The 25,594-nt window shown below is 41.0% G+C and overlaps 2 protein-coding genes across 3 annotated transcripts; both read left to right on the top strand.

The window, feature by feature from the left end:
• The first annotated feature begins 373 nt into the window (after positions 1 to 373).
• zgc:172136 (uncharacterized protein LOC566376 homolog) lies at positions 374 to 11,914 on the top strand. Of its 2 annotated transcripts, XM_040001036.1 has the most exons (15): positions 374 to 522; positions 1,033 to 1,176; positions 2,787 to 2,972; positions 3,124 to 3,214; positions 4,391 to 4,470; positions 4,618 to 4,694; positions 4,871 to 5,066; positions 5,163 to 5,318; positions 5,714 to 5,779; positions 6,218 to 6,286; positions 6,396 to 6,570; positions 7,064 to 7,348; positions 10,350 to 10,481; positions 10,587 to 10,657; positions 10,741 to 11,914. In XM_040001036.1, exons 3-15 carry the CDS (start codon positions 2,895 to 2,897, stop codon positions 11,029 to 11,031), a joined length of 1,767 nt encoding a protein of 588 aa, XP_039856970.1. In that variant the 5' UTR covers positions 374 to 522; positions 1,033 to 1,176; positions 2,787 to 2,894; the 3' UTR covers positions 11,032 to 11,914. The 2 variants fall into 2 exon arrangements, with proteins under 2 accessions (XP_039856970.1, XP_039856969.1); XM_040001035.1 differs by lacking the exon at positions 1,033 to 1,176.
• Positions 11,915 to 12,138: 224 nt separating this feature from the next.
• tarbp1 (TAR (HIV-1) RNA binding protein 1) lies at positions 12,139 to 25,533 on the top strand. Its single transcript, XM_040001031.1, has 29 exons — positions 12,139 to 13,177; positions 13,282 to 13,379; positions 13,474 to 13,543; positions 13,782 to 13,930; positions 14,028 to 14,080; positions 14,191 to 14,288; positions 14,393 to 14,528; positions 14,617 to 14,713; positions 14,969 to 15,058; positions 15,145 to 15,292; positions 15,370 to 15,636; positions 16,082 to 16,179; positions 16,288 to 16,446; positions 16,530 to 16,753; positions 16,878 to 17,109; positions 17,232 to 17,420; positions 17,528 to 17,727; positions 17,808 to 17,879; positions 17,995 to 18,115; positions 18,666 to 18,776; positions 18,856 to 19,005; positions 19,103 to 19,189; positions 19,287 to 19,489; positions 19,579 to 19,660; positions 19,745 to 19,916; positions 20,006 to 20,191; positions 21,158 to 21,282; positions 22,549 to 22,685; positions 24,939 to 25,533. Exons 1-29 carry the CDS (start codon positions 12,253 to 12,255, stop codon positions 25,117 to 25,119), a joined length of 4,860 nt encoding a protein of 1,619 aa, XP_039856965.1. The 5' UTR covers positions 12,139 to 12,252; the 3' UTR covers positions 25,120 to 25,533.
• Positions 25,534 to 25,594: the final 61 nt, after the last annotated feature.

Raw genomic sequence — 25,594 nt, 5'->3', positions numbered from 1 at the left:
AACGAAAGGTATTTGAACCGTTTTAACACCTAGGCTTGCACAAAGTTTTATATACAGGTCGTGCAGCTCCTGTTTTCAAAGACTGTGCTTGGGACCTCTAATTAGCACGTCTTACTACACTAACATAAAATGAGGGGAGTCTGCCCCGTCTAGTCAACAGTCTCCAACTGCAACCCGCTGTAGGAATGTTATAGGTTCATATGGGTATAGAAACTTGTTTATCTAGAAAATATAAACATGACAAGATTTCGCATATTCATCAAATATGAAGTTAAAGTTTTACAAACATTTCGATTACAACTGTGCACCCCCACAACTATCCAAAATGGTTTGGCTCAAACGTTCCAGGCTTGGGATGGTTGAGCAAAGCCCTCAAGAAGCTACAACACGCAATGGGTAGGGAGGTGAACGGCAGTTTGGGCTTCTTGCGTCGGTCATGTTTTTAAGTGGGTTACAGAAGAAATGTGTTTTGAGAAGCCGTGCGACTGAAAGTTGAACGCTATCATCTCTTATACTGTGATTGTAAGTAATTTAGCGCTTTTACCTAAGTAGCTAAAAGAAAAGCCAGACTTATTAGTGATGCACTTGTTGCGCGTTAAAACTCTATCGGGCCGAAAGCACGTTTTCTCTGAGGGAAAAATAGACGTAAATGGTATAAATTGTTTGTTGTCAGCTACTTTTGCCTTGTACTGATTTGTAGCTAACTCATAAATATGTGTAATCATCTCAAGGTTTATATTTAAACGACTGCTAGCTACTTTAAGTTGCCTGGAGAGCGTTGAGGACCCTGATGCAACTTTTAATGCCATTATCAGCGAGCAGTTGGTGAACTTTCTTATGCTTTTTATGGGAAAACGAGAACTTTTTCAGTCATAAGAAATATATACTAGTCCCACCAAACTGCTACTCATAAAGTGGGATGCGTGTAAAGGGGGTCCCCACCCCCCTGCGTTGTGGTTTTAGCGGGCAGTGAGTATCCCTGCTCCTTCAGAAAGCTTGCTTACTGCACAGGGGATGTTGTTTTTCCACCAGCCAGCAGTATACGCAGGGATTATAACAATCTTGGAGGGGAATTAAAGCATACAGATGGTTGCTCACATGGGATGCCAGGTTCCACATTGGTCAGCAACATGGGGGATGTCTGAAGACTGCAAGTGGCACCGTTTGGGGTTGATGGTAAATGTGTTTTGTTGACAGGATGCAGTGTAGGTCATGTAGATAAAATGGGTCACATTTGTATGGTTTAACTTGATTTTGGTAGTTGCTCACCTGTTTCTTATTTCAACCATATGTTTATGAAATATGAAGACTCCAAATGATTTATGTGTATGTGCTGTTGAAAATACACTATAAAACGGAGCCAGTGCTCAAATAAACAGCAAGAACATTCCGATTAGCGTAATTTCTGTTAGAGCGATTGCGTCACATGTCTCTTATAAATTCATACGTGAAGCAATGATCTGCAGCCTCTGCTTCCATTGTCTTAAACAAAAAAGCAAGCTGTAATGTTGAACTGTGTTTTCCTATTGCTTAAGGCTGCTTAATTATCTTGCATCTGTTTCACTTATAGTCTGTTACATAAATGGCAGCAGCATTGTACTGCTTGCAGTGGTATAGCTCATTTGGCTGATCAGATTTGGTGTGTTTACTGTGAATTAACTTCAAGCCAAGACTCCCAGAAGGCATAATATATATTTTTTTAAAATAACACGTTTGCATGCATGATAATGTACATGCGTCTGAGGTTTTTGTACTTGTTTTCCACGCTACATTTTCAGTGTAAACGTACAATTTCATTTGACTTTGTCAATAGTAAGTCAGATGTTGGAGCTACTGGTATTTCAGGTTTATTTTGTCTGTTGCGCTGACACCCAGGTGTCAGTGGGGCTGTGTTTGAACATGCCCATAAATCATATGTGGTACAACAAATGTTTTAAGCCAAGAGTTCCCACAACTTGTTTTGTACACTGACAACACCTTTTTTTTTTTTTCTTTTTCTTAAATAGTTTTGTTTGTCTCTCTCTCATCATTTAACACAGATAAACACTATTGCATCAAGTGCTTTTGAATGTACAATCTTCCACACCTCAAAAAAGGAGGGTGAAGGGTGTAAAATACAGAAGTATGACATAAGAAACCATTTTTTCTGAAGATAATTTGCACAAGATCCCCCCCCCTCCTCCTTCAGTGATGCATATATCTACTTTTTCCTGTTAAACTGGTTATCGTTCAGAGGATTTAAGGGAATCTGAGTGGGTGTACGGCAGTAATTAACCTGATTAATTGATTCTTAGACGTTAATCAGATGAGCCTCGTACCAGTTGGGGCTTAGGGTCAGCGTAGAGGGGCATGTTTCAGGTTGATAGTCCAGTGCCCTACACTGTGACTATTTGTAGCGTTTGATAAGGCACAATGAGCAATATTCTAATTCATTTTTAGCATGTTTTGTTGGAATGGAACAAATGCAAGAGGATTATCTGGTTGCTTTCAGTTAATGACTGGTAATTAGAATGAGCTGTTACTATGAGATCATCGAAAAATGAGTGGATCAGCAAGTTCAGTCATACAGAATTGTCACGTTTGTGGAACATTTCCATGAAGATGATTTTTAAGACAATGTAACTCATGCTCTCTCTCTCTCTCTCTCTCTCTCTCACTAACGTCTCCATCTCTCTCTCTCAAACGTCATGAGACACTCATGCCGATTACTTTACTACATGTTTACTCAGGTTTTTCTTTTTTCATTTCTTTACTTTTCTTACTCTTTTGTCATTATCTTTTTTTAGATGCAATATGGATGAACTGTCCTGGAAGAGATAAAAGTGAAGAGTAAAGATACCCAAAGACTTGAGTGTTAAAGACCGAGAATATATCACGAACTTGCACAAGAGATCATGTCCACATCACTAAAGCAGGAGAGAACTATTTCTGTTCTGCTCCCCAACAAAGAACAGCTGGACATCACTGCCGGGGTGAGTGTTTAATATCCTTTTTTTTTTTTTTTTTTTTGATGTGCTCTTAAGAGGATCTTCTCAGTAAGAGGACTTTACAGATGGCCCCGGTTAGATAAAGATTTGTATTTTGTGAAACTTGCAGACTTTCTTTTTCTTTGCTCTACTCTAGCTGAAGTCCACAGGCCAGGATGTTCTGAATCGTGTGGCAGAGCTTCTTGGAATCAAAGAGCTTCACTTTTTTGGCCTGACAGTAGTTAAAGGTAAATTAAATCCCCACTGGACCCCTTACGCCTGCGAACCTGACAGGACTCTTCACACTAGATCACACAGTAGTTATAGAAGATGCATATAGGGTTTTAAAGAGGGTAATGTTTAGGTTACAATAATGTTTTACTTCAGTGTTACTTTTTGCTTCTTCACGTAATGTTGGGGAAACACTTCTACCAGGAAGCCATTTCACTGAAATTTAAAAAAATAATAAATAAATAATTTTGCCCTCCCAGTCTGCATAATTGAATGGTGTAATCCACTTTAGCTTCTGAACAAAGTTCTAAACTTTCTGTTTTCCAGCGTTTCTGTTGTACAAATAGATTGAAATGCTTTGGTAATCTTGTGTGGCTCACCACTTGAACAAGCAGCCTTTTGTTTTTGTGGTGTTGGGTCAGCGATCACTTAGTCCTGGATTCCTGCAATATTAACTTCATTAAGCCTGGAATGCTCAATTGCATTCCTCCGCTTCACTGTGGAGGGATGGATTGATGATGGGAAGAGGAGGGTAGGAATGGAGGAATAAAAGGTAGGGGGAGACTATTACTCAATTCTTACTCAAAGGCCTAAACAAAGGGTAAAAATGAGAGAGAGTGAGTCAGAGTGGGAATGAGATGAGTGGTTTAAGGAAAAAAATTGTGAAATGGCATGATTTGGCTACACAAGGGTAAACTGAAGAGATAAGTTGGGTCAAATTGAAAATGCCTGTGGTATGACTCATAGAACCACACGGAGATTAATACGACATCTTTGTGCTTGGAAAAGGGTTGCAACAGGTTTTTGGCCCAATGATGAATTGGTGATTAAAACAGCATTAACACAGGGAGCTTGCAGTGTATATAGATATAATCTGTTTGTTGAATGCATCTACCTGTCTCTTCAAGTGTCTGCACAATCTTAAAAGAATCCCACAGCTCTTACCAGCAGTGGTTGGTCTGTGCTGCTTTGCTGATGCTGGAGTTGGAAAATGGATACATTAATGTTGGCATTGTTTTTTTTTTTTTTGTTTTTTTTTCTTGTAGCCCCATTGAAAAGTAGAAGAACAAAAGCCTTTTCCTCACACCCTAATGAATCCCATTGTTGAGTAAATTTTACGCTTGGCTACATTACTGTTTTGTTTGGTTACTAACTGTCTCCTTGTTTCCCGATTGTCTTTTTTTCCATACCAGACAATGAGCACATATTTTTAGACCTGGAGGAGAAGCTCAATAAGTACTTTTCTAAGGAATGGAACCAAGATTTAGGAAAGGTATTGTAGTTTATGGCATTGATACACTCTCTAAAGCACTTTCTACACATCATTTAATTGGGCGTTTAATAGCCTGTATGGTATAGCTTTTTATTTGAAGTGCAGTCAGCAAAACACAACTCTAGTGTAACATGTTTCTTTTTACAGGGATTGCAAAAGAGATCATTGCCTCTGATTCTCTGCCTTAAAGTGCAGTACTACATAGAGAATGGTAGACTTTTTTGGTAAGTCTTCCTGTTTACATTCTACATGCATCTTTTTAATTCTTGGATGCTTCTGTTTTGCTTTATTTCTCCCCATTAAACATTGTCCTACTTTCTCTCAACTTTGCTTTTCCCTTTCGTTTTTGGGTGCCTGTGTGTTGTGTGTGGGTTTTTTTGGTTTGGTTCTTTTCCCCCAGTGAGCGAAAGGCACGGCATCTTTACTACTCTGACTTGCGGGAGCGAGTGCTACGCTCTGAATGTCGTCAGCAGGAGGAGGTCTACTTCCAGCTGGCGGGTTACGCCCTGCAGGCTGACCTTGGCGACCACCCAGTTCTGGAGGAAGGCGTAAAGCTTTCCCGTTATTTTGAACCCAAGGAGTACTTTCCCCCATGGGTAGGTATCACCACATAGCAGAAATATGAGGAAATGTTTTTTACCTTTTCATCTCTCTGAAGCCAATGTTTCTCTTTCTTTTCCCCCCTTTTTCAGATTATAGCTAAACGTGGAGTGAAATATCTCCACTGCCATGGGCCAAAGGTACACCAGGAGCTGTGGGGCATGTCTACTCGTGATGCAATGCTCCACTTCATCAAAGAGGCATGCCAATTGGAGGATGTACCTGTCACGTTTTACAGATTGCAAAAGGTTATGAGTCAATCTAATCATCTCACTTTCATATGCAAAGCTCATTTTGAATCTATTCCACATATATTTCTTCCCTCTGACCCAAATACCCCAACAAATGCAACACCAGCACATTTTGTTTCGCTTCATATGATTTCTGGACAAACGGCTATAGTGCACTTATATAACCATATATATATATACCAGTTCCTGTCCTCCCTATATATAAAGCACTCATCCACTGAGTGAAACTTTGAATCCTGGCCCATCCATTACGTAATCTGCTATTGCTTCCAATTTGTTGCTAATAACAACTCATATTTTCTAGCCAACTATGAGCAGGGCGTAACAGTGAAATAGCTGTGTTATCTGGGACACACTGCCTCTCTGACAGCTCATCATTTGTTTTTTTTCAGGATAAGAGGGAGGAGAGGGGAACAGCATTGCTTGGTCTGACCCTGCGAGGAATGCAAGTTTATCAGGTGCGTGCATGTGTGAGCGTATTATTAGTGCACAGTATGTAAGCGAAAAGTCATTTTAATTCGCTCAGGGATTCGCTCTTTTGTATCTGTAGTCTTATAAAACCTCTGACTAGATGTGTGAGGAATGTGGGGGGGATTGCCACCACCAGCAGTCCATCAGGAGATAGGAGCTGCCTGCCATGACTGTCAGTTCTTTGATCTGTCTGTCAGGGGCCATCTGGGGGGGGATTAGCACTCCAGGCCTGGCTGATTTCAAAGCCAACAGACCGTGGCATACCTCGAGAAGCCTTTGGCCTCTTTTGAGTCCAGATGGCTCCAAAAGACAGTTGATTATTGATCTGTAATTTTAAAAGCATCAAAGTAGATTATACAATCACAAATCTTTTGGGGTTTTTTGTTTTGTAAATGAAGTGTGTATGTGTGTTTATGTATTCTCAGGAGGTGAACAACATACTTGAGCTAATATATGACTTTCCCTGGTCAAATGTAGGACGTCTTACCTTCCTGGTAAGCACACACAGCTCATTTTCTCTGTTAAGAAGAATAGTAGAATTCTGGTAATTATTTAATGGGCCCTAGCTTTTTACACTGTGTATAATGTGTTAATATCATTCAGGGTAAGAAATTTGAGATCCAGCCAGATGGCTTGCCATCCGCCAGGAAGCTGGTTTACTACACTGGTTCATCTTTCCGCTCTCGCCACCTCCTCTTGCACCTGAGCAACAGCCATCAGCTCTACCTCAGCCTTCAACCTGTCCTCAAACACCTACACCAGCTGGAGGAGAGCAAAGGTAGGAGAGGGGAAAGCATGTCAAAGGATAAGAAAAAAGTAACTGAGCACAGTTTGGCTGGTGGCTCCTTGTAGTCACAGTAGCTTCTGGACGTTAGTTAGTAAATTTAAACTTTGTTCCAAGAACAAAACTGTTCTGTAATCACATTTGTAACAATTCCACTAGAAGGAATCTAATTCCACTAGAAAACATTTTTGCACTTTTGTGATGCCTTAAATGGGTCTTAAGTATTTTAGATAAAACTATATATTTCTGATTTTATAGCTGAAGTTTGGTGTGTACTGACAAAAACTTTCTATAAAGTCACTATTGGCTTCTATTACTACTAGTAATAAAATATATAGAACAGTAATAATTAGTACTTAGGTTTTTAGTTCTTTATATCAATTTCTGAAAACAAGATGGATGCAAGTTCTTCCTTAGATGTTTTTGTTTGTTTTAAAAAACAAAACAAAAAAAACCCACTGAAACACGTTTATTTTTTCGTTTTTAGAGAAGCAGCATTACAGAGAGTCCTACATCAGTGATGATCTGGATTTAGATCCACAAGGCAGTGAAGGCAGTCCCGGTCTCTCCCGACACTCTACTAGCAGCTCTGGAATTGAGGCGGACGCTCGCCAACACAGCATCTGCGCGGAGATGGTCTCCATGGGGGACGAAGGTCATCAGCAAACTGAGAAGTGTTTCAGCTCAGCAGCCAGCCGAGGCACCTCCTGTACCTCAGGATTTGATACAAGCAGCAAAGCACGAATAGAAGATGAAGGGTGGCAAGAGGAAGGTGAGACCATTCTTAAATGAAACCTTTAAACAGGATCTGTTCATCCCTTTGCAGATATTTCTGAATTAAACTAATGCTTCCAGTCTGCTAGCCTGATCTAGCAGCATTGTTAAGTATGGTGCAATTCTCAGTGTTTCATTCAAAGATGCATGCTGGTAGTGGGATCACAGGACTACAGAATGTGAAATTTAAATGTTGACTTTGCATACATAAAACTGGCTAAGCATGTATTTTGCATCATTGCTGTCTCTTTTCCATCTGGTCAGGCCTTTCAATGGTGCTAAGAGAAATGTGGCTACTAGTACTGTGATAATTGAACAGCACATTCTTAGGCTGTTGGCTATGCAAAACATATTGCTCAGTAAACAATATGGTGTTGTCATTTCAAAACTTGTGCTTTATTTGTGTTTTAATAAGCATTACAGTGTCCTATCTAATATTGGGTCTTTGCTTCTTCCAGGGGTTTTTTCTTCCTTTTTTTATTTTATTTTTTTTATGAAATTTCCTTTAAGTCTGGGCAACACATTAAACAAAAAATATTTTCCTTTTCAGTAATGCAAGTAAACATGTTAGCATTGCATTACCATCTGAATGAAAAAAATTATATTGTACTTTACTGTCTTTTATTTTGTTTTTCTGCTTTGGGGGGGAAGGGATAAATTTGAAAATTCATGGATAACGATAATGAAATATCTTAGCATTAAAAATGTCATTTCAGTTAAAGAGCTTGTGCACATTGGTGGATTAACCATTACAGAAAGATGAGAACTTATTTTGGTAATAAACATTAATGTTAATTTAGGGTAACTGTGGTATAAACTAGGGCTGCTCAATTAATCTAATTTTAATCGAAATTACGATCTGGGCTTTCAACGATCATTAAAAATGACTGAGCCGATTATTAGCCCCTCCCTCGTGCTTTACTCTCGCGCTGCTCCGTGTGGCAAATCGAGCGCACCTCTCTGCATTTCGAACACGTGTCACAACAATTAAGAGGACCCGAGGGAAGCTCGGAAAGCTAAGCAGAAGTTATTTGGAGAGGAGAGTGACTGCCGTTGGTTGAAAAGAGAGGTATAAAAAAAAAAAAAAAACTTCAGTGGTGTGGAAACATTATGGGTTCGCGGAGTCAGACGTGGATCAAGTAGACATAGTGTGTAAACTTTGCTACAGTGTTGTAGCTGCACCACAGAGCAACACTGCAACGTTCACTAAACATAGATGTTTACATTTTTCATTTATTTTTTTTATATTGCAAACATTTGCACTGTTATCAGTATTTGCACTAGAGCAGGGCGATATGGCCAAAAATATTTATCACGATATATATTTGAAAATTTGCGATAACGATATAACTGACGATATAATTGATGCGAGACAAAATACAACTCCACAACATTACTAGCGCAAAAAGACAACCTTCCATTTATTTTCACTTAAACAAGAAGCTGGTTTTTATGTACATTAAAGCTTTATAAAAATGTAACAGTGCAAATGCAAATTCCTTGCTGAAAGTTTAACCAAAAGGCATTTCCAGTAGAAATGGGCTGACATATCCTGAGCATAACCATATATAATATCCACTGAAGTTAAAAAGGGGTGCTTTGCAACATTAAACTGCAGTGTGCAGTACGCATTTTTCGGACCATAAGGTGCACGGGATTATAAGGCACATTAAGCGAAACAAAGCAGTCAGATAAATCAAACTTTATTAAACTCATTCTAATTGCTTCCTCCACTTCTGTACCATTGATTCATTAATGCTGTATTCTATCACAGCTGCTCTGTTCCCATGTTGTTGCAGTATATTAATGACTAACCTCGTATTGTGGATGGATTATGTCAGTTGTTCTGACTGAAGTTTGGTCCGTTTACAGCATCCTGCCATGCGATTGCATTTGTCTCTAACCATGAGGAACCTTCACGTTAACTTTTATAAGTGGAAAAGTGTTAGTGTTCGTCCTCCAGCTTCACTGTTTATGTTATGCTAACATAGCTGTGTCGCTAGCGATCACGTAGCACATCATTATATACCAGCTAGCCCAACTTCAGTAACCCTACAAACGTCACTGCTGTTTAGTTTTCTGTCTTCATTTATGTTGGAAGTGATAGCAGAGCTGTACGTTTGAATTTTTTCAGAAATCTCTCAGTCAGAACATGCAATATCCTGCTTAGGTAACTAGCGAAACTAGCAAGCTAACTTCCGCTAGCTTCCTGCTAACTTCTAACTCCGTTAAATGTAATAACTTTTGTTTTCATGGATGCCTGGAAGTTAAACTTTATAGTTACACCTGGTAAAGCAGCAATGCTGATCGTTTTATTAAAGATGAAAGAATTTAGACAGTTTTTAACTCTCAGTGATGCTGCAGTGTTGTTTGACCTGAAGATACGGAGTTTAGGACCCAGATTACTCCCAGATTTAAGAGCATCTTAGTCCGAAAAAATACGACAATAATGAAGGCCGCTTGTATGTTCTGCAAAAAAAATGTGCTTTGTTGTGTATCTGACGGACAAACACCAAACCAGTTCCATATCACGGAAGTTGCACCATTTTTACAAACCAATTCTGGTTCATCTGTTTCACTCAACAATCGGCCATGATGCACACTATTTTATATTATTTTTTTGACAATCTTTAAAGTCATTATTCAATACATTGTTATTGTTAAATAAATATCATCAAATAATCGATCTCAATTTCAGTGAAAATAATCGTGATTATCATTTTTGCCATAATCGAGCAGCCCTAGTATAAACCTTTCATTTGGTGGTGGTCTAATAAAATTAAGCACTGTACTTTTTGGCCTTTATGAGGACAGGACAGTTGAGAGTACAGGAAAGCTGGCAGAGACAATGGGGAGATGATGCACATTGAAAGACCTGGGTCAGATTCAAACCCAGGCAATATTCCAGTGAGTTATATGGGCACCCCTTTATGAAATTTCTAAAACGTTTTTTTTTTTTTTTTTTTTTTTGTCCCCGCTCATTTTCTTTTTTTGTCCAGAGATCAAGACCAGGGTCCAAAGTCCAGACGAGGTTCTTGTAGATGATCCTGATGAGATGTTCCAGCTGGCTGATCTTCTGGAAGGAGTTTCAGTGGATTGTGGAAAACTCTGTTCAAAGAATCATTCACCAGGTATAAATATTTTAAACCCTGCAAACAGTTGGGTTTTTTTGTTTGTTTGTTTCCGCTCACATGCTGTTTGCTAAGTTTTTAAATCATATGCTGTGTGTTTCACAGAAAACACAGGCTGTGCTCTACACAGTGACAAAGATGCTGGGAAATTGTATAACAAGGATATGTTAAAAGAGGTAGGTCATATTTTCTTTCCTTGGTTGGTTGCCTTGGCCTCTTTCATGCATTGGCTTACTTTTTGTTCTTAACTCCCTTTCAGGTTGTGAAATCAAAAGCGCAAGTTTGTGTGGATCGGCACAGCCACAGTCTAGATGATGTCCGCCTCGTCCCTCCTCCTGCACCCCTGGGGATGGCAGTGCCACTTGATTCTTCTCACAGCTACACCTTTGGACTACCAGATGCCTCAGCAAACACAAAGACCACGGTTGATCACAGCTATTACCCCTTCTTGCACTGCCAGCCTAATCCTACCTTCTATGGCCGCAGGTCCACCAACTGCCTCTCCCTGGACATGTTGGGCGATGAACAGTTCATGGAATACATATTTTGAACACATCAAGTGCTGACAAGTATACCTGTCCTCCTTCTTTCTGTGCAGTGCAACTTAATTCACAGGTTGCCAGCATGTGTTTTTTCTGTAAAGATGGATGTGTATGCTTCAAACAGCAGACACATTATCCTTCTTTTAAAAGCTGTAGATTACTTCAGCACCATTTCATGTAGTAAGCAGTTCATATTTATTAATGTTGTATATTTTGTATATATATTACTTGCACTTTTTTTTTATTACATTTCAGCTTTTCTAAACTGAAAAATGCCTAATCAGGTTTGTCTTTTGTAAATTTCACACTGTTTAAACATTTCCTGAAGTGGAAGAATCTGTTTATATCAGGGGCATAAAATTTTGATGGTGAAATTTTACAGCCATGCAGTTGTTTTATGCATCAGACAGCCATAAGACATGATTTGCATTCCTCTCTGTATGTAAATTTACTCATTTTATCTATAGCCATGTTTGAGCTCTGTTGATTTGTTTTATCTTGTTCATTTTTTTTATTACTTTAACACACACTTTTGTATAGTGTGCACTCCCATGTCTTTTACAGCTTTGTAACTACTGATGTGGAAAATTGAACTTCTTTACAGCTCAGTGTATTCAGCCAAAGCTTTCCAAATCTGTTTGCCTTCTGTTGTGATGATTACTATAGAAAATTTTATTTGTGAAACACTGTTGTCAATAAATGTATAATGAAGCTACAGTATTTTTGTATTATGTAACCCACGAACAAAGAGCATTTGTTTCTCTTTTCTTTTTTCCTTTTTATTATTGTGTTCAAATGAACTGTTGTATTTAGCCTGTATGAGGTTCCCAGTCATTAAACACAAACTTTGACTAAATGCCAGTAAAATTACCAAGTATAAAGTCAATGTCATATTTTTGAAAGCACTATTTTTTTTTTCTTTTATAATGGGGAAAATTAATTCTTTACGCTCTTAAAATAAACCAAAACGTCTTCTTTGTACTGTGTCACCGATATACTATTAATTTTCTATTTAAATTTGAGCAGTTTGCTTTTTTTTTTTTTTTTTTTTTTTTTTTTTTTTTTTTCCCAGCGTTAGATTCTTTTCTGCCTCACATTTCTCGCGAGAGTTGGGGAATTACGTTTACGGAAGTTTACGTTCTGTTTTACCAAAACGTGCTGCTACTGGGTAGCAGCCGGTAGCAGCTCGCTTGCTATGCTCATACCTAGCAATTTAACAGACGCTCGCAATGTATTCCGCTTTAATTAACGCAGTGTTATCCAGCTCGCCTGACTACGACCTTCTTTTTGAGTCTCTTTCCTGGCCGAGTGAGTCGTGGCCAGACACGGAGCGGGTGGAGGCGCTGACAGCTTTCATTGAGGGACTCGGACCGCTTTTGACCGAGCCGGACTCGACCTCGTTTCCAGATGCAAAGAGACGCTGTGTTTTAGATAAAGTTGAGTCGGTCCTTTGGACCAAGTGTCTGCCTTTCCTCTCCCGAATTTCGGCTGAAGCAGGTGAAGGTGTGCGGTGCAGGGAGAGCACAGCAGCTGCGTGCAGACTACTGAGTGTGAGTGTACCTCTCTGTAACGAGGCTGTGTGCAGGCGAGTTTGTCAGTCCATCCTGCCCTCACTCCATCTGTCAGAGGAAGAGCTGACCTCTCCGGGAAGACTCAGTGTGGAGGTTGCGAGTGAAGTCGTAGCTGCTCTTCTGCCGTTTCTGGCAGCAGATGAACAGCTCACACATACCACCGTGTCTTCTAGTCTCTCTTCCATCAGGACACTCCCTGATGCACTGGTCTCCAAGCCAGTCAGGGTCATCTTAAGTCTGCTGAACTGCCTCAGCAGTGAGCGGTTAATAAGCATCCTCAAGCTCATCCTGGATGATCTATGCAGCTGGCACTCCACCGACCGCACTCCTGCGGTTACAGAGCGCACTCTGCTGTGTTTGACAGCCCTGTCAGACCACCTCCTTAAACCTCACCACCACCTCCCCTCTTCCTGCTGCTCTGACCCCGACCCTCGTCTGTCCCTTCAGTTCTGGAGGATGGTTCAGGATGGACTGATCCACAGAGACAGCGTGTCAAGAAAGAGAGCACTGTTCCTGCTGAAAAAGTGTGCAGCCCTGTCTGAAGAGGATGGATTAGACTGTCCTCTTTCTGCAACAGGGGAAGGTATAAAAAAAACACGCACACACTGAAAGCAGACATTAGGCCAGTTTTAGGTTTACTGTTATTTTATGGCTTGCCAGACAACTTTTTTTTCTAAACTGTTGCAGATGAGAACTTGTTTAAATGGGCTTTCAGCAAGAGCAAGCTGCTCAGAGAGTTCTGGGAGGATTACGTACTGGTGATGGAGACTCTAGAGGAAAACCAAGTAGGATATCCTGCACCAGTGTTTGACTGCTTTTTCCAAGGAGGGCATCTCAATACATCTGTTTTACTGTTCCTCCTCTCTTCTTCCTCTGCAGATTCACGTGGTCCGGCCAGTTTTAAACAGGATAGACACACTGATCCAAACAACAGCGAATGATGATCAAGGCAAGGAAAAAACATTACTTCAGACTTTTAAAAGTAGATTCGATGTAGCGAGTCTTCCAGCTTATTAGGCCTCTCTGAATGAAATGGGCTGAACTGATTATATCTTCTTTCAGAAGTACATAAGTCAAGTAGAAAATCCCTTGGTCAGTTTTTTCTCACTTAAATTCTTTGAGAAGTAAAGTAACTGTAAAGTAAGTGTGAAAGATCTCAGAGTGGTAGTTTGTTTCTAATGTTTCAGGTCAAGGACTCTTCCACCCCTCCTGGCTGCTGTGTGTGTACCAGCGCATGTTCCACAGTGAGAATAAATCCTTAATGCGAGAAGGAGTGTGTCATCTGCTCGAGCTCCGGGTTCTTCAGCAGCCGACTTTTGCTTTGGCCTTTTCTCAGGTAGACTTAATTTGTTCCTTGGCTCTTGATTGTTTTCATTCAGTACAAAGTTAAAAGCGTGCATTAAAGTTTCCTCTTCTGTTGCTTTGCTCTTAAGTTCATCGTTGGCCCCTTTATGGATGTTCTCTCGGAAACATCCCTCTTCCACAGGTGAGAATTTAACATTCATTAACAATTGGAAATAATAGTAATGCAGGGATTATTATGTTAAGTACTGCTTTGCACTAGCCTTAATTAACCCAGCTTCTTTCCATATATAGGTCAGTTGGTCAGAGTGTGGGCGACTGTCCCGAACTGGGGGTTAAACTCGAAGTCTTTCTGGCTACCTTCTTCAGTAGCCTGCCAACAGAGCATAGAGGTAAAGGGTCACAGAAGCCACTGCGAACACTTATGAACAAAGTCCTCTCACAGCTCATGGTTAAATTGCTAAATCCACCTCTGACTACTGTGTTCACATTGTAGGTTATGTCTTGCTTCAGCTGATTCAGCAGCTGGGCTCTAAACACTGGTGTGCAGTTCCCCTCCTCTTCCTCTGTCAGGCCCTGTCCAAACTTCCCCCAAGTCCACTGCTGGGGACCAGCGGGCTCACTGCTCTGAGGTAACTTACAGTGGTTACACTTAGACATACTCTGTCGAAGCTGGTGACACTTAATAAAGTGGTCATTGCGTGTCTTTTGTCTGTACAGGGACGTCCTGCGCTGCACCATGATCACTCATCAAGTCCTCTTAAGAGGAGCTGCCCAGTGCTTCCTGCTTAACAGTGCCCTCTCTCTCACAGTTGTGGTAAGACAGAAGTGCGACGCAAAATACTGAACTCTTTATTAAGTACATCTTCCAAGTACTGAGTTGATCAAGCTTTTGTTGTTCTACGATCAAAAAATCAGATATTTTGGTCTATATTGCCATGACAGCATCACATGGATGTGTTTACTTTAATTTACTCTTTTTATCGATCTCTTCTACTAGATTTTGTGTAAGACTATAGCTTAAGTTATTCAGTCCAATAGCTGAGCTTTTGTGTTTTGTTTTTTTTGTCAGAGTGAAGTTACCCTCGATGATGTTTTTAGCTTCCTGACACATTTCCGTGCAGACGAGTCGCTGTGTAGAGGGACGCAGCTTTGGAAGCAGGTACGCTGTATCAACAATGGAACATGATTCAGATTGCAAACTGTGATTACCTAATCATTATCCTACATGTTGGGGCATCACTGCAGCTGTGTGCTTGGCTGTTGGAAAATGAAGGCAGTTTCAAGCCCAGGATAACAGATGAAGATTGCACTGGTGCTTCAACGAGTAAGGAAACCGTAAGAGCTTATGTTCAAGGCGAAATAGTCTCCTATCTTCGAGTCCCAGCTAGCACAGGTGAGTCTGAAGTGATACAGTCGCTGTATCTGCTGGTTTGGTGTGTGTATATTTTAAGGCTTTTTATCTTCTCCCAGGTCAGACCGAGAGGTTACCTGACTCCAGGGAGGCCGATAAGTTGGCCAGAGCTATTCTGCTGTGTGTGGACATGGAGAGGGGTCAATCTGGGGCAGAGATCAGCAACACCCTGGAGTCGCTTTTATCACCACTGCTGGAGACCCTGAGCAGAGTCAGCACCAATATCTACTTGCCTCTGCGTAAGAGTGACAAGAGCTTGCAGCTGGTGCTCAGACTGTTCCAGCTCGGAGAAATCCCAAGGAGTCAACAGGACGGAGCGGAGCAAGGTTTGTAAGGATAGCGCTGAATTATTGTCCGAGCTGTTCTATCTGATTCTTTTTTTTATTCACTGAACAAATCATTAAACCTGTCCTCCCAAATTATTATTTGGTGTTATATTGTATAACATACGTCCTTGTAAATGTCACTTTTACATCCGTTTATTTGATGGTGAGAGATCTGCATATTTTATCTTTTTCTTTCATCTATTGGTGACATTTATGATATCAGATTAAAGTGGGCTGTATGTGGCGTGCGATGGGAAATGAGTTTGATATCACTGCCTTTGATTATTAAGCTGTTTTTCCCAGTACTTCTGCTACCTCTTTATTAGGAAACACTGGACATTTATATTGATTTATAGTTTGATTTTATCCCTTTATTTTTTGAGTATTTTGTCCAGAACCGTCGCTGTCATGTTCATTACATTCCACCTCTCTCTCTGTTTCACAGGGGACACTGTGATGGTATCTACTGAGATGGCGATTTTAAGGCTTCTTGATCCCATCCAGGAGTTCATCTTTAGGCGGCTGTGTGGGGAATTGCAAGAGGTATTTAGCAAGTCAAGCAGGCCAGTCTCAGTCCAATTACACAGATGCCCCTGGTGGCCAACTCTGACGTCTGCACGTGTGTTGTCTGTTTTTTTTTTTTTTTAACAGGTGTTTGATATCGAGCGAGCAGAGCTCTATCTTTATGTCCTGAGGCAGCTGGTTGTCATGTGTCGCTCTATGCCACAATACCACAACAAGATTCCTCACAGTGGTTTCTCTAAACTGATAAAGTACGGGCTCACAGTCCTGCGAGAACCAGACCAGCAGGTACCAACCTAAACTTTAATGTCTCTCTCATTAAGCAGGATTTCAGTCACCATTTTGATTGTTTCACTGATTGTTGTTGCCAGGTCCCCTCTTTAGCATACCAGGTAACTAGAGCAGTTACTATGGCGTCGCTGGCCACGGTGTGTGGTGTTATGGAGCATGAAGTGATTGACAAGCAACCAGAGACAGTTTCTGCTCTGAAATCACTGAATGAATACTTCTACAGCCCAAAGCTGCCTTCCTCACACAGTCAGACATCTCTAGGAAATGTCAATCAACGTCTACTGAAACCAGAGACAATAGACTGGTTAGTGGAAGCCGTTTTTTTATTTTTTTTTTTAACTAAAGTAACTAACTAAAGACTTTAATTCAGATGAATATAAGTTCTCGGCTGCCGTAATGAGCGATGGGCCTGTTTCTTCTTTTGGTAGTGATCTGGACGTTCAAGATCTGCTACAGGACTGGGGACGCTTCTCTGCCAACTTTATGCGAGACCAGTGGATTTGTCTGAATTTCCTGATTAAGGCTTTTGGAATTCCTGAGTCTGTAGAAGCAGCTGAGACTCTCAAGGCTGCTTTGAGTTGCAGTGTGGAGGCCCTGGCTCTCCTGCCCAGTGACTTGGTGCTCCCTGTATTCACCTTTATGGAGACAGTCCTGCCGCAAGTGAGGCTCATTTCATTTCAGTCATTTTTCTTCCAGTTTTTAAGTGAATAATTTGTTGTAAACTAACTGCCAATGAAGCGATTTCCTCATGGTGCGTCTGTTGTGGTGACATTTGATTCCAGTTAGTGCGTGATGAAGAGGCCCTGTGTGTGGAGGCTGTGAGTCTGAGCTGGGAGCTGGTACAAGGCCTGAGCACTAATGCCAATGACTTCTGGCCGGCACTTAAAGGCTTCATCTCCACGGCTTTCCACCATAAACTGCTTCAGCTGACACAAGCTCAGTCTCCCACCGTGGCGGCCACTTTGAAACAGGTGATTCACCTCACAGCAGGAAAGGAAGCGAGACAGAAATTTGGACTTTGAAAATGTAATTTCAATAATGAAATATTAATATTTGTTGTGTCTGTGTTTGTTTTTAGATCGCCCGTGATCTGATGGAGTTGTCTCAGTCAAAGAGTGGAGTTTTTGGCGTACTGCTTCAACACTGCTGTCAGATGTGGCTGCCTGCAGGTGGAGGCAGCGGTGACCAGGCCGACACGGTGTTTTCTAGTATTTTCAACCACATCAGCATAATTACAGAAGCTTGTGTTTACGGTCCAGTGTTCAGGAGAGATCAACGGTAAGGCTTAGCCGCATTTTTCACATTTATTTAGTAGCTTCTTAGAGCTGTTTTAACTATTTAATCGTGCTCTTTCCAAGACTCGTCCAGGATGTCCAAATATATGTGGAGCAACTTGGTGAAAAGTGTGCAGCTAATGTCGCAGTAACGAGGTAAACAATTCAGTGAAAACTCACTACTTATTGATATGATTTAAAATAGTGCCACTAGAGGTCTCTCTTGCTGTGTGGATGTTTCCACAGCTGAACAACTGTTTTTATTTTCCAGTGATAACAGAGATGATCAGTTGCCTCGCACATGTGTTCTGGCTTTCCTGTGCCACCTGGATTCTTCTAATCTCCAGCATCAAAGGCTAATGGAGGAAGTAGCAATGGAGCTGTTGAAAAAGGTGCGTTTGGCCTTGTCAGGTTCACAGCAGTGTGTTTTTTGTTGTTTCTGTGGTGTGGTGAGACTCCAGGTCTACATGACTGCCAGCAATCAAACTTCCAAAGTGGATCGTTGTATGATGATAGTTTTTTTTTTACTCTTTATCCATCAGTTGTGACTGATTGGAGATCACAAATAATTAATATATACAGGCATTAAATTGAAGTTAAACTCTTTCACAGCTTTCAAAGAAAATCAGAATGCAGAATTAGCCTTAGAGCTTATTCCACGGCGAGGATTTGTTATCCGTCCATCCTTTCACAGTTCACAAGAATTATTAACCCACAGTTTTGGTCATAATTTTATCAAAGTTACACACAATGATCATCTCATAGATTTTCACCCAAATTCTGCTCAAGACCAAGGTGACACTTGTCGTTTTACGGGCAATAACCTGGGAATTGCGATGGATTGTGGACCAGATGAGCTCCTGATTCTTTTAAAATAAATGGCGAAGTAGCAGTTACAGCCACTTTGCATCCTTTCCCATGATTTTTGTTTCATTTCTACAGGATAATGATATATCAAGGTCAAAAGTGCGTTACTACAGCAACTCCCTGCAACATCGTGTTAAAAACCGAGTATGGCAAACACTGCTGCTGTTGCTGCCCAAACTCCGAGAGGTAAGATAGTCACACACTCACCTTAAATCTTCCAGGATCGACTGCTCCTCTCTGTGAGTGACTGCGCTTTCATCTGCAGGGGTTTGTTGCCACTTTGTGGGGTCGTGTGTTTGAAGCGGGATTTTGCAGTAACCAGGCTTCTGTCAAGTACCTGATCGAATGGATGATGATTCTGATCCTTGTCCGATATCCACAACACACTGACAGCTTTTGGTCCTGCTTCAGCCTGGTGAGCTCCAGCTCTTTCAAACTCTGTAGAACTGGAGTGAATGGTTTTTCATTCTAAATTAAATTATAAACCACTTCCTGTGCTTGTTTCTGTGCAGGATCACGAAAAGACTAAGACGAGCGTCTGCACTTTCTTATCTGTTCTCGTACATTTCAGTGTCATCTTTCCTAATCTTAAAGAAAAGGTAGTATCGCTAATTATTTTTTCCCACCCAGACAGTATTTGTTTTTATTATCAACTCTTGAGTATTCACATTGTGTTTTTTTCTTTTATATCTTAAGGCGGCACAGTTGCGAAAAGCACTAGACGTCATCCTGCAGTCGTGTTTTAACCATAACTTCAGCGTGCGCCTGTATGCCTTACTGGCTCTGAAACGGGTGTGGAGCCTGGCGGAAAACCATGTGGAAGAGGCAGATGGTTTAGGGGGGCTTTCCTCTGTGATCAAGGCCTGTCTGAACCAGGCTGAAGCCATGCAGAGCACTGGGTGAGAGCAGAGCGGTTCAAATGTTGGCAGGTTTTGTTCTTTGCATCAGGCTAATATGCTTTAGTATATATTTGCTGTCTCACATGTAGAAATGCCAACAAAAACTGGACGAGGATTCAGGAGCACTTCTTCTTTGGTGCCTTTCATCCAATCAGGGATTACAGTATTGAGGTACGCTATTTTGCAATTAAATCCTGCTAAAATATAGTAACACAGTCTAACATGCTTGTTTTCTTTCTTATTTTGCTTTCCTAGACAATATTCTGTACGTTTCCCAGTCTTTCTGAGTTGGCTGATGATGAGTGGATACCACCCTGGAAATTTGAGAAACTCTCATATTTCTCAGAAGGTCCATCTTTGCCTTTGAGAAATCCTGCTCCTGATCTGAACCAGCTTCAACCTGGAGACTGGATCCAGCAAGACAGAAGTACAGTAGCAGCAGTAGTAGTAGCACTCTTAAGCACCAGTCAGTGATAAGGTTTCTCTTATTGACCGTCATGGCTTTATGTCTTCCAGGTGAGCAGGATAAGGAGGAACGCTGGGCTGAGGTGCAAAAGAAGATCACGCCCTGGAGACTGGGCATCCAGGAGCAGGAGCCTGAACTTCAGCTGGTTCCACCACAGAGGGCTGCTAGACTGGGAAAACTGCACGGTGCCTTGCTGGTTGTGGCCTCGCTTATCGACAAGCCCACCAATCTGGGAGGTCAGGAGCACCACACATCAATGTATTATTGTACATTTTTGGTTACTAGTACGGGTTACGTTTAGGGAGCGAGTAAGCAGAGTTGTTTTCTGCAGCTGCAATTTACAGATGGCCCCTGAACACCTCACATGTAGACAGTAGGTAGACAGCTGTAGAGATATATACACACAACATGTGCGTGTTGCTGCTAGTAAACACAAAGTGAGCTGTTAAATAATAAATCATTTAACCAACTTTTATTACTTTTATTGTTTATTTTGAGAGCACCACAATTTTACTGCAGTTTCCACAGATTGAGAACTTGAGGTCACGAGTAGCATGACCACAATTGACTCATATTGCCCTTATGTCCTAAATGCAGCCAATCAGGAGTTTCGAAACCACAAGTGAAAACTCCTTTTAGCTAGATTATGAGAGCTGCTTTTCCAGAATGACTTGAAATGACTCTGCACTTCCCTGGATCTCTGCTCTCAGTTTTACCTTGTGTGGAAGCCCCTCCCCCTGCACAAACCCCTTACACAATGTCAGTGTATTTCTGTTTCGTAACAATGATATAGAAGAACAGAGAAACACATCCATTTGAACCATCTTATCTGGTTTTACACGGTTTTGCACCTGCCTTCATCAAGCACATAATATATGTTCTCTGGAAGTGTACTCGAGTGCTGTTGTCTCAGGTGATAAGGCACGAACACAATGAGAATTTGTTTATAGAGGAAAAAGATTTTTTTAAGCCAATATTGATACTGTGTAATGCAAGAAAGACTGTTAGCCTGGTCCTTCTGTAAATGTTTTACTTTGAATCCCAGACTCAATTTGCATCTCTTTGTACACACAGTGGTGTTCTAGGAAACTCAAAACTAGAACAGTCTTTTTATTAACCTCCTGTGCTTTGGATGTCATGGAGCATTTTTATTTAAAAAAAAAAACCCACCCAAATCAAACACACTGTCTTTGTCGCTGCAGGTCTCTGCCGGACTTGTGAAATATTCGGTGCCAGCGCTCTGGTTCTGGATAGCCTCCGCCACGTGAATGACAAAAACTTCCAGTCCCTGAGCGTCTCAGCTGAGCTGTGGCTCCCTTTGTTAGAGGTGATGTGCAGAAAATAAACTTATTTTGACGATCAGAAGTGCACATGGTTAGATTAAGGTTAAAATTGATTGTCAGGATCTCACACACACACACAGAATATCAGGACAGCAGTAGAAATAATGCTGTTTATTCAGTTAATCCGTAGATGTGCATTATTGAGAGTTACAGTAGCTCTGTATTTAAAGGCCCACTTTAAATGTACTGTTTGGGAATTTTAATGATGGATGTACCATAACACTCTGAATATAGAGGCCTTTTTAATACATGTATTTAATTTAAACAGTGGTTCACAAAACTCTGACAGCACTACTAAATAAAAGTAAAAATGTTTTTTATATTGAGTACAATAAATAGTGAGTAGTAACTTCTGGGCTCAGTGTAATAAAATGTGACTGACTGCGATGAAGCAGTGAGTCGGGTGATAAAGTGGTAAATGTTTTTGAAATATCCTGAAGAAACTGAACTCCAGGTTGCTTTTGATGGCAACCCTGCACAAAGTGTGACTAAAACACAGGGAACACTCTAAGGTACATATACATGCAGACCATTTGTCATCATTAAGCTCTTTTTTTGCCTTGTGATGGGTTTTGGTGGGTTTTTTAGTGCTTGCCATATATGTTAGAATTAGAATATACGATTGTATTATGCAGCAAAACTGGAGACTGTCACAGATAATTTGATACATCGTTCCCTGGAGGAAACAATATTTGGACTTTTGCTGAAAATTAAAAATGCTCGATCATTCTCAGCACGACTGCCTGTGATCTTTACTGTAGAACCTGTGAATACGTGCAAAAAAGTGATGTAAGTTCCTAATAGATCTTCTGGGCCAGCTGTGTAAATTGCACAAAGCTCCTCTCAGAGAGGATGCAGTATTGATCCTGCTGCTGAGATGATGTTCAAGTCATAAAAGCTCACATTCTAAACTGAGCTCAAGTCTTTTTAAGATTTGTATGCAAGTTTGCCCTCCAGACCAATTAACCTCTGGTATTAATGTAAAAGTGCTTTCAATTTAATTCCAGGCAACTGGTGCATTTCCTCAGGAAAAACTAAATTGGTCTGAAACATCTTTTAATCCACTGTAAGGAGCAGAAAAATCTGCTGTTGATATCACAGCATGAAAGTCTGTAGCAGAAGGGTACTGAATTTACCGTCCTTATAAATATACAAGGACAGTTTATCACACTTTGATTGTTGGAATTGTTGTTTTAAAAGAATATTTGTGTAAACAATCTCTAAAATCTTACACTGTTTCTGTCCTTTAGGTGAAGCCGATGGAGCTCACTGAATTCTTGCAGGTGAAGAAGAGTGAAGGTTACTGCATTGTGGGAGTGGAGCAAACAGCCAACAGTCACAGCCTCCAGGAGTACCAGTTCCCTGAAAAGACCCTGTTGCTTTTAGGGTACGGCAGCTTTTAATTTTGTCACAGTCCAAAAAGGCTCTGTGTGGTGTTTTTCCATCATTCAGGCCCCTAAACCCAACCAGCTGTGCCTAAACATACGCAGGCCTCAGTGTTCCCATGCCATTGTGACTGTCACATAGATAACGGTTAGCGCTGACGAGGCCATTTCATTTTATCTCGCCAGTTTAGTGTGCGTCCCTGTGGGGTTTGCACATCTCCTCTCAATTGTGTACCTGTCTGGGCATGCTGAGATATAATTGGTTGTCCCCGAGAAGCAGAGGAAAAGCCATGAATTATACAGAACAGCACAAGCAGTGCAATGATTGAGAAATGTCTTAATTTTGGCCCAATTATTCCTATTAATTATTCCTAGTCGGTGCGTGTATTTGTTTTTACAGTTTGTAGCAAACTGAGGCATTAGAAGCTTGCGTGACAGGATTTTTTTTTAGCAGCCAGCCTCATTCTGTGCAGCTGCCCTGGCAGAGAGGGAGAAAGTAATAGTGCTGGCTTCTGTGTGGGTGTCTGGTTTTGTTCACCATTCAGGCAACTGAGGTGTGAGCAGCGCTGTTAGCTTAAGCACCCATGCGAGTGCTTTCACAGCTGCGCTCTCCTCAGCGCAGCATGGCCAAGCTGTAATTTCTCATCAGGTTGCTATTATGTCACCCACTTTCACAGCGAAGATAAATGTAGCTCATCAAATCACGCTTTCTTACTGTGCAGCACCCTCAGTAGAGACTGGGTCAAAGTCATTAAGTCTTTGTGTTTACTTTGCTTGGCCTGTATTGGTGGAGCTCATTTGATTACAGTTTGAATTGGACTTTCACTCATTAGCTGTCTGTATTAAGAGCTTTTTCACTCATAATTGCAAAGACTTGAGGAAGTGAAGGCTGATCCTGGTAAGAGCTCTTAAATGAAATGATATGGGTAGCGTCACAAAGCCACAGGAAAGTTAAAAAAAAAAAAGCATCAGCTGCAGTAGACACTACCTTACATTTAATCATCAGTTGTTGTTATTAATCTCTGGTTCTTTGTCCCGTCGCTCTATCCTCACCCCCAAATGGTCATGACAGACAGCTGTCCCCCCCTGAGGCCATGTCCACACTAATACGTTTTAGTTTTGGCCTTCCGTCCACACTGAGACGGCGTTTTCAGTCAAGGAAAACGCAGCGTTTTGAAAACGCTCTCCAAAGAGGATAGATTTGAAAACGCCGTTTTCGTGTAGCAGTGTGGACAGCGAACCCGGAGCCTTTTCGAAAACAGTCATGTGACCAATTAAACTAAGATAGCGGAGGGGATTATACAGCAGTTGTTTTGTTTGCTCTCAATTTTGACAGCCCTGTTAAAGATTAATATCAGTCTGTTCATGCATCAGATAGCTTTTCTTCAAGTTGTTTAATTCTCAATCGCTTTTGCAACTTTGTACTTTTGTGTTTCTCGCAGCAACAACTCCACCTCATTGTCAGTCCATTTTAAAAAAACTCGGTGCTTTTCCTCAATATTTTGCCGCGACGTTTTAAAGAGTCGGAAAGTAAATAAACGGCAGACTAAACGAGGCAGGCCAAATCTTCTTGCGTTTCACGCATGCGCAGTACTGGAACGTAAGCGTTTTCGGCCATTTCAATGTGGACGCACAACTCTGTGAAAACGACTGAAAACGATAGTCTTGACGCGGAGTGTTTTTAGACGAAAACGCCGTTTTCAAATCTATACGGGCTAGTGTGGACGTAGCCTGAACCTCTGGTTCTGCCAGAGGTGTCTTCCTTTAAAAAGGGAGTTTTTCCTTCCCGCTTCTCTATGAGTGCTAGCTCATAGGGCATCGACTGATTGTCGGGTTTTTCTTCTTGTTATTTTAGGGTCTTTAACTTACAATATAAAGCACCTTGAGGTGACTGTTGTTGTAATTTGGCGCTATATAAATATAATTGAACTGAATAGTATACTCACTAGTTGCACGCTGCACAGGATGATTTCACAGAAGTTTTTGTGGAAAGGATGCGCAGCAAGTTCGCTAACTGAGGTGTAATTTAGTTATAAGATAGTAGCATATCCCAAATGCTCCACTTGCTGAAAATATAGTGAGTGGCCTTTCTCAAGAGGTTAATCTGGATTTGAGTAAAGATTTATGTGCTCTCCTTTTATGTGAATTGAATTAGAGACGATTCATCTGAATGAAATTAATTTTAGTGTTAGATATTTATGTATGCTTTGTTACATTCTTCACTCTTTTCCCCTCTTTATTTTTCTTCCTTTTAGCAATGAACGTGAAGGTATTCCTGCCAACTTACTCCAACTGTTGGACGTGTGCGTGGAGATCCCTCAACAAGGCATCATCCGCTCACTCAACGTGCACGTGAGCGCTGCCCTGTTAATCTGGGAATACACGCGACAACATCTCAGCTCTGGCTCAGCAGAGGTCGACTCAAAGCGCAGCTGATGAAGACACCTGATGCTGACCTCTCTTGCCGATCTCCTGAGAAAAGTATTTCCTGGGGAGACTTTAAATGAAGGCGTAAAGCTTCTTCACATCATGACCTCAAGGGCTTTCTGTCGAGACAGCGTGGTCAGGAGCCATCGGCGCTGCTCTCAGGCCTTAATGAGAGTCATGAATAAAGATCAGCCCTGGCTATTATGTCTAAATGTTCCACTCTGCTTGCTGTCATATTAATGAAGACAGTGTCTGTGTTAGAAGAGCCAAAGCATCAATGGAAATTTTCCCCTTTGGAGGCTGACTATGGAGCTTTGGGACTGAATTATAATGACAGTATTCAATGAGATGTACTTAATCTTTAAATACTGCTTGTATTTTTCTAAATGTATAAATAAACATGACTCTTGTTTTTTATGTTGACCTGTATTTAATAATTTGTGATTTTCTATAACACATTCAGCACTGAAAGAGTTCAATAAGG

The sequence above is a fragment of the Simochromis diagramma genome, unplaced genomic scaffold (genome assembly GCF_900408965.1).
Source record: "Simochromis diagramma unplaced genomic scaffold, fSimDia1.1 OVJJ01000421.1, whole genome shotgun sequence".
In the NCBI taxonomy this organism is placed as follows: domain Eukaryota; kingdom Metazoa; phylum Chordata; class Actinopteri; order Cichliformes; family Cichlidae; genus Simochromis; species Simochromis diagramma.
Note: the sequence above shows the minus strand (reverse complement) of the source record. Positions and strands in the feature narration are given on the sequence as shown.